General features: G+C 40.3%; 1 protein-coding gene across 1 annotated transcript; it reads left to right on the top strand.

Moving 5' to 3' along the window:
* Positions 1-1,491: 1,491 nt before the first annotated feature.
* On the top strand, positions 1,492-9,066 carry ddx23 (DEAD (Asp-Glu-Ala-Asp) box polypeptide 23). The gene is made up of 17 exons (XM_033630134.2): positions 1,492-1,597; positions 2,943-3,100; positions 3,275-3,391; positions 3,865-3,958; positions 4,050-4,115; positions 4,208-4,346; positions 4,432-4,565; positions 4,806-4,918; positions 5,034-5,177; positions 5,404-5,629; positions 5,838-5,983; positions 6,084-6,261; positions 6,760-7,002; positions 7,105-7,256; positions 7,356-7,464; positions 7,920-8,094; positions 8,257-9,066. The coding sequence occupies exons 2-17, from the start codon at positions 2,943-2,945 to the stop codon at positions 8,478-8,480; spliced, it is 2,418 nt and encodes an 805-aa protein (XP_033486025.2). The 5' UTR covers positions 1,492-1,597; the 3' UTR covers positions 8,481-9,066.

Genomic DNA, 9,066 nt, shown 5'->3' with positions numbered 1-9,066 from the left:
GAATGGACCCTTTTAATGTCATATAAGCAAGCAAAGCACAGGTGTAATCAGTAACATTAATCATGGCTGCATGACATTTAGGTGTGGTAATATGCATGCTGGTTTACTGGCATAGCTTACTGCCTAAATGGAAGTCATCCTTTATGTTACACCTGTGATGAGAATAACCCTACACAGATTCCCTCCAATAAAGAACATAATAATCATTTGCACGGTAGTAGTTAGTGTATGAGGCAGAGGGAATTCATTATTCATGTCATGTGTAGCTTTAATCCTCAGACTCTTATCCAAACTTGTGTAGAATTATTCAATAAAAGCTTATCAGAGAGGACAAAGAAATGCTAATGACCACAGTTCAGTATATGAAACACAAATCTGACTTTTACTGTCTGACAGTCTATTGTTTTCTTCCCTTGTATCTTTCCCTTTGTGTGTTTTCTTTTTATTTATTTATATATTTTTATACCATCAACTTTGATCTGTTTCTACTGAAACTGTTTCACCTTCAGAAGGGCTCCATAAATCTCTCTTGATCTCCCCGTGGATGAAAAGGCAGGTCCAGAATATGAATCAGCACCGGGCCAATACGGACTGTAGTCAGGCATAGCAGCATCTGAAACGTCTTTTATCTGTCTGCAGGAACATGTACATACACATACACACCAGAGGATGGTTTAGATTACAGGAAAAACATAGTCTGGTCTCTGCACTAACATCACTTCTTGAATGTTAATCTGCTGCAGAGGATGGTGATTTTAAGTGATACTGAGAAGGCAGACCTATTTCATCATGTCTGCACTATGGGCCATGGGCCACAATGGACTGACAGGCCCTTTATTCTTTTTCTTTTTTCTTGTGATTGCATTTCACAGTTTTTATGGTTTTAAAGTTTTTGTATTTCTGTAGAGTTTACAGAATGTGTTATTAATTCTTCATATTGTTGTAGATAGATAGATAGATAGATAGATAGATAGAAAGAGCTTTAATAACAACATTAACTTTACAAAATCTGATAAATAACAGAAGACATTTTAATTTAATTTACTAAGCTCACTTAAGACTGAAGACAGAGTCAAAAGTTACGCGAAAAAGCTCATAAAACCTAAAACATAACGTTAATCTCTCCATATTAAACTGAAAAAATGCACCAACGGTTAACCGTTAGCCGTTAACTGCCTAAAATACAAAGACTAAACGGTGGTGGTCGTTTAGTGTATATCGAATTATTATTCTAGTTAATCTGTAAAAATTTGACCTATAATGTGGTGTGAGATTCTGCTTAAAATATATATTAACAAATATACCGTACTAACTTGTAACACGGTTGCCACCTTGTGCCTGAAAGGGCCAACATACAGTCTAAAGTTATTTTTGCTCAGGCACTTTAGGTGTTCATGTACAAAACAACCGGGGCCCTGCGAAAACCTGTCCACATTACTGGGAAATGTAGTGTAAAGAGCCGTTATCTCCACTCTGTATGTAACGCTCAGTACTACGACTCCCACAAACCCTTGCTGGCGCTCGCTCGTGTGGAGCGATATGGCGTCTTCTTGAAGCGTACATACATCGCAAGTATTTTGTTGACAAGTGATTTAAGGTAAGTTTTAAACGTTATTAGTCACACATTTCACTGCAGTGTTTTATGTAGTGTAGACGTTTAACTCGAGTCAGGTTCAGGTGTTGCTTGTTTCGGGGGTTTATTGAAGATACTTAGCATTTTTGCTAAGTTGTTAGCTAGGAGCTAGCTTGTTCCAAATGATATGCATTGATTCTGCAGAGTGACTTGATCTTGTCTTGTTGTTCACGTCCCATATCACTAGTTAAGTTGACTTATTGTTAGTGGTGAACTTTGATATGTTAGTCTGTTAGTCTTATAATGTGCTTTAGATACTCGCAGGAGAATTACATTAAAGTGGTAAGGTAAAATAAAACCGTACAATCCAACGACGCATGGATAAGAGCTGACATGCATTTGTCATAAGCCAAACGTTTGTATTTGGAAGGCTGCAATGTGTTGACCGTTAACAGCATCCTCAGTGGACATTTGTCTTGCAGTCTGATAAAGCATGACACAAAAACATTAACAGAAAAATAAATAAATACTAGTCATACATGCTAAATTATGTAAAACATGATCAAACTCACAACACAAGTAATTACTGTCAAAGAATACTGTAGTTGGTGCATGGTTAGTGACCATTGTTTGTTACACTTTTTGGCTTATTATGAAGTTTTGACTGGAAATCAGTTAATACCCTAGTTACTCTGAGGTAGATTATAACCACTGGGATATTTCCTTGTAACAACCTGCTGTTTTTGGCTGAAAAGGTAATAAGTATACCATTTAAAAAAGTACAAAAATGTAATTTTTTTTATCCTCTAGTTTTTTTGAGTCTGTGCTCAAATAAACTTAAACTTGTATAAATTAAATATCCAGTATGCTTTTACAAGTTACCTGAACCTCCCATACATTTAGTGCATCTTAGTTTTATGTTCTGCAGGTAATCTGTGTGTTTATCTGTTGTAGAACTTGTTTTGTGTTTTCTAGCTATCATTTCAGCTCTGCCTTTTTTGTTGTATTAACTTAAGAGTTTGATGAAGTTGGAGCATAAACAAAATTAATGTTGCATTTGGGATGCTTAGCAATATAGTGAATATGATTGGTGGACTACAACAAAGAAGTTCTATGCTGTTGAATAAACAGACACCAACTACTATATTGCATTATGCATGACCTGAATTATCTGTTAAAGGTTTACTCAAAAATTACCTTGTGAGTAAATACCTTACAGTGCTGAATACCGTAAGAGCGTAACTGTGAGCTAGTCATTAATTCATGTCCCCTTAAAATGAATAAAGTACAGTTCATTATTAAGACCTACCCAAGCAAATGTCAAATAACTGTTTTTAAGAGTAACAATGTGCTGTTTTTGGATTTGCAGATGGCAGCCGACTCCACAGACAAGAAGGATGCCGAATCCTCAGGGACCAAAGACAGAGAGAGGAAACGTAGCCGTTCACGAGAACGAGATCGTAAAGGCTCACCTTCTCGCAAAAGCCGTCGTTCTCGTGAACGAAATCGCTCAAAGTCTCCAGATAGGTAACTGAAATGCACCACAAATCTAGATTTAAATTCTTTTGTTATAATATCTACATTTTTATGTACGTAGAATTTATTTTGTTTAATTTATTTTGCACTTTACTTAAGTTTGTTTGATATTGACAAAAAACAACAAAAAAACCCATTTGTATCCGATTTTTATTCAAATGACAGAGAACGACGCAAAGACAAGGACAGAGACAAGGAGCGTGACAGAGATAAGGACAGAGAGAGAGGCCGTAAGGACAGAGACAGCCATCGACGTGATAAAGATCGCAGCAAAAGGTCCAGGTATGTGAACGCTGAAATACACAGCTTTGTGAGATGGAGAAATATCACATGTTAACATTAATACACTTTCTCAGAGCCAAACAAAAACTATGCTTTGCCCATTACTCTAAAGATTATTTATTCTGCGTTCAAGTCAAAGAGTTGTTGTGATTAACAGTTTCCAACTTGTAAACAACATTCAAGCCAACGTCCAAGTTGTAATTGTGACTAAGAAACTGACAGCTCCAACGTATCTGACCTGGCACTTTATGTTCCAGAGCTGTTCAACTGTATCCATGTTATTTTTTTGTATTTAAGAAAGTGCCAGTTAAAATAAGATGTTTCTTTTTCTGGCTCCTTTGGGTTATTGGACGTGTAAGAGTGGGTTAGATTACAGTGAACATTTTGTTTTGGAATCATACATTGAAATGACTGAATGTTTGTAATTTTGAAAGCGGTTGATCACACCTGTGTAAATTCACTTTCCTTTGTAGAAGTCTTTCTCCTAAGTCGAAAGACGCCAAATTAAAGAGAGAAAGGGATATAAAAACAGAAGAGGAGGAAGATGAAAAGAAGAAGAAAGAGAAGGTAAAAATCTGGTTTTCCTGAATCTTTCATACCATTACATCGTTTCTGAAGTCGTTATTCTGGGCGTTAAAAACATGTTGCTTCTGTTCAGGTCCAGCCTTTATCTTTGGAAGAGCTTCTCGCCAAGAAGAAGGCAGAAGAGGAGGCAGAGGCGAAGGTGAGAAGCTTCCTGAGGTTCTCATTTATCTTTTTCTTCTTAAACCAAAGGTTATTTTTTCATGACTTCTGTTTTTGTTTTGTTCTTTTCAGCCCAAGTTCCTCTCCAAGGCAGAGCGAGAAGCTGAGGCTCTGAAACGGAGGGAGTTACAGACGGAGGAAAGGAGGAAGATGCTGGAAGATGAGAGAAAGAAGAGAAGGGTATTCCAGGACATGGGCAGAAAAATGTTGGGTGTGTATCAGCCTCTGGTTTATTCAGTTCTGCATGCTGTTTACAGAAGCATCAATGATTGTTAACTAAGAATATGTGTTTACAGAGGACCCTCAGGAACGTGAAAGGCGAGAACGAAGAGAGCGAATGGAGCGAGAGAACAACGGGAATGAAGACGATGACGGACGACAAAAGCTGAGAGAGGAGAAAGATAAAAGCAAAGAACTTCACGCCATCAAGGTTGGTCTTTAGAGAAACTGTAGCACAGATGAAACGCTGTATTTGTAAATATAAATTTGATTTGTATTGAGTCTGAAGCCCTGTTCAGTCTGGGTATATGTTTCTAGGGGAGGTGCTGCTGTGTGTAGCTGACCTTTGAACTTTTATTTTCTAGGAGCTTTCCTAGCATGATCAAATTATGTATTAAAATTCAATATCTGAATGATGTAATTTACTAAATTTAATATCTCATCTTTACAGGAGCGTTACCTGGGTGGGCTGAAGAAGCGCCGGAGAACTCGTCATCTGAACGACAGGAAGTTTGTGTTTGAGTGGGACGCCTCTGAAGACACCTCAGTCGACTACAACCCGATGTGAGTAAACACGAAAGCACCGTCTCACTAACCCTCTTAAACTGAAGCAGCTCTTTTGTTTAGTTTTGAGTGTGTACCAGTCTGAACAACATGATGTTCCCAATCTGTGTCCCAGTTACAAAGAAAAGCACCATGTGCAGCTGTACGGACGAGGCTTCATCGCTGGCATCGACTTGAAGCAGCAGAAAAGAGAGCAGTCACGTTTCTATGGTGACCTGATGGAGAAACGGCGGACGCTAGAAGAAAAGGAGCAGGAAGAGTGAGTAAAACAGATAATCTGCTCTGTTTGTGGCTTTAAGGAGCCACAAGAGAAACTCAAAGTTTTGAAGCCTAATCCAAAAAATTAGGACAAGTGTATATTAAATAAAACTGACTGGAAGGTAGAAAATTACCCTCAACATGTGTTTATAAGACACACAAAGTATACACAGTTTGTAGTGCTTCAACAATTTCATGATGATATCTTTACTGTCTCTTCCACTCAGGACGAGACTGAAGAAGATGCGTAAGAAGGAGGCGAAGCAGCGCTGGGACGACAGACACTGGTCTCAGAAGAAGCTGGACGAGATGACGGACAGAGACTGGAGAATCTTCAGAGAGGACTACAGCATCACCACCAAGGGAGGAAAGATCCCGAACCCCATCAGGAACTGGAAGGAGTATTCGCTGCCTGCACACATCCTGGAGGTCATCGACAAGTGTGGCTACAAGGTCGGCACCCTGAGTCTCCACGTCGAAGCTTTCATGAGAGGAATATGACTTTCTGTAACTTTGATAAGAAGATAAAGCTGTTACTTAAGTTTCAGTTTTTATTTTCTTCTAATTGTCCTACAAACTGATATCTCCTCACTGTGTTTCACTGTCTTTGGACCAAAGTAAATTTAATGACTAATTATGACTTTCCCTCTTTAAAATCCAGGATCCAACACCTATTCAGAGGCAGGCCATTCCTATTGGTCTACAGAACCGTGACATCATTGGTGTGGCTGAGACAGGTAGCGGTAAAACAGCTGCTTTCCTGATTCCACTGCTCGTTTGGATCACCACCCTGCCAAAGATCGACAGGTAACACAGTCCAGCCTCAAATAGTATCAAGTAAACTCAAAAATAATTTCTTCATTTTTACTGAGAGAACCATCTACTAACCGCCATTGTTTTTTTACAGGATTGAAGATTCAGATCAGGGTCCCTATGCTGTGATTCTGGCCCCAACTCGTGAGTTAGCACAGCAGATCGAGGAGGAGACCATAAAGTTCGGTAAACCGCTCGGTATCCGAACAGTGGCTGTGATTGGAGGAATCTCCAGAGAGGACCAGGGCTTCCGTCTCAGGATGGGCTGTGAGGTGAAACATTCAGAAATTTAAATCTTTTGTTTCTTTTGGAGAAGCAGAAGAGCCTCTGAAACAGTCACTAGATAATCTAAGTGTCTAAAGATAGCAGCAAATGTCACTAAAGTCTGTTCTCTCCTTAAATAATTAGTCTTGATTCATTTTCTTTGTAAAAAAATGTGGAAAAAGTTCTTCATTATACTCTTAAACTCTAAGCCATATATCTGCCTCACTTTAACGCAAACACTGAGAGATGCCGCAGTGGAGACAGAGAAGTGAAGATAACTTGTGCCTGGACTCAACATGTAGTGACTCTGCTAAAAGCCTGTTAATCAAGGGAGTAAAAACGGGATAAAACAGCCCAGGGTTCAAGGGGGTTTTGTTGGCTTAACTTTTAACAAAAAAAACATATATTAACATATTAGCCACAGTAAACACACAGACTGTAACGATGCTTCGTACACAGAACACACACACATATTCACCAGCTGTGTGCCTTTCCTGTTTTAACAGATTGTGATCGCCACCCCCGGTCGTCTGATCGACGTGCTGGAGAACAGGTACCTGGTCCTGGGCCGCTGCACCTACGTCGTCCTGGATGAGGCTGATCGTATGATTGACATGGGCTTCGAGCCCGACGTCCAGAAAATTCTGGAGTACATCCCAGTGACGAATCAGAAGCCAGACACAGACGAAGCAGAGGACCCTGAGAAAATGATGATGAACTTTGAATCTGGGAAACATAAATACAGACAAGTATGTTTATCTGCAGACATCATTTATAGACATCATTACTGAGGAGGCTCCAGCTGCTCTCTCTGTTTATTTGTGTTATTAAGCTTTGTTTTTCTGTTCCAGACGGTCATGTTCACAGCCACTATGCCTCCAGCTGTGGAGAGACTGGCCAGGAGCTACTTGAGACGTCCTGCTGTGGTGTACATCGGGTCTGCCGGCAAACCTCACGAGAGAGTGGAACAGAAGGTGTTGCTGATGTCAGAGGGAGAGAAGAGGTGAGACAGACACAAACATATGTGACTGTAAACATGGTACATATAATTTATCTCTGTCAAGGTGTCTCACTGAGTGGTTTTGGATTGTGTGTGGTGCAGGAAGAAGCTGCTGGAGGTGTTGTCACATGGCTTCGAGCCTCCCATCATCATCTTCGTCAACCAGAAGAAGGGGTGCGACGTGCTGGCAAAGTCTCTGGAGAAGATGGGGGTAAGTCGCTGTAGACTGCACCAGTGGTCCAAAACATTCTTCAAAGCACCTGAAGACTTTTTTTGCCCCTACTCCTTACTTTAAGTGCCCCTTTGCCCCTCAGAGCAGAATTAGAAGAGGTAGTGGTTGAAATCTTCTACTATAAAATCCGCCGTTGGTAGTCTTGAATGGTGCTTACGTAAACAGACGCAACTATGGCGATAATAGTATTTTCACAATGACATTTGGCATTTATCTGATGGAGACAGAAAAGCAGCAGGCACCCCACATACAGAAGCTACACCCTTGCCCCAGTGACCACAGGCTTGAATCCAACCTGCAGCCCATACTACCACTGTGCCATCAAATAAAGGCCAAAAGGCCCCTAAGAAATCTTAAAGAAAAGCTGGATTTCTTCCTAAAGTACAAAAAAAATAAAACAAAGTTTAACTTCTGTTGTTGTCTTCATCACGCAGTACAATGCTTGCACGCTGCACGGTGGCAAAGGCCAGGAACAGAGAGAGTTTGCACTCTCCAACCTCAAGGCAGGAGCCAAAGATATCCTGGTGGCCACAGACGTTGCTGGTCGTGGTATCGATATCCAAGACGTCTCCATGGTGCTTAACTACGACATGGCGAAGAACATTGAAGGTAAGAATCCTCATTCTCACTTTTTGTTTTCTCTTTATTACCTTAATTTTTCTTTTACCTTCAACATTGAACTTGATATTTATTTTGTGAAAACAGTTGTGTAGAATTCATACACATGAATAAAAGTATTCACTAAGCTATCTTTGTGTTCTCCTCTTGCAGACTACATCCATCGTATTGGTCGTACGGGTCGTGCTGGTAAGAGTGGTGTCGCCATGACCTTCCTCACCAAAGAGGACTCGGCGGTGTTCTACGACCTGAAGCAGGCCATCCTGGAGAGTCCCGTCTCCACCTGCCCTCCAGAGCTGGCCAACCACCCGGACGCTGCGCACAAACCTGGAACCATCCTGACCAAGAAGAGACGCGAGGAGACCATCTTTGCCTAAAACTGGACCTTATATTCAGAACACAAACACACATCAGGGTCTCAGACTGTTTCACCGTGTTGTATAATTCATGTTTTTGGTCTCTAGGTAATTTACACCCATTTCTTTTGTTCCCTTTCCACCTTACCTCTGTCACTGTCTGTTTTTGTCTTTTCACCCAGTCTGTTGTTGTTACCAGGTGCAGAAATAACCACAGCATCAATTTTGAGATTTTAAGGCTCAACCGTGGGCCATTTGTCATCAATGTGCGCAGGTTTTTACTCACAGACGTATAAATTTGGACTCAGTGTGAGATGTTTTGCTTCTATAAACAAGAAGTGATGCTATAACTGATCTGCACTGTATAAAGGCTACTCTTCAGATATCAAATGTGATAATTAGCAGCCAGGATGTGAGTGTAGACGAGTAGTTATTACTGTGTTTCATTCATTTTCTGTTAGTTTGAGTTTCCTGACTGTTTAAGAGACCAATGCCAGAGGTGACAGCCATTTTCTTTTTGCTTTAGACACATCCTCTGACTACGTTGAAATCCATCATTTTAAATATAAACATTTGTAATGAAGTGAAATACAGAAAATTTGAGTGA

The sequence above is a fragment of the Epinephelus lanceolatus genome, chromosome 8, assembly GCF_041903045.1.
Source record: "Epinephelus lanceolatus isolate andai-2023 chromosome 8, ASM4190304v1, whole genome shotgun sequence".
Classification (NCBI taxonomy): Eukaryota; Metazoa; Chordata; class Actinopteri; order Perciformes; family Serranidae; genus Epinephelus; species Epinephelus lanceolatus.
The sequence above is the reverse complement of the archived record's forward strand: the minus strand, read 5'-3'. Positions and strand labels throughout refer to the sequence as shown.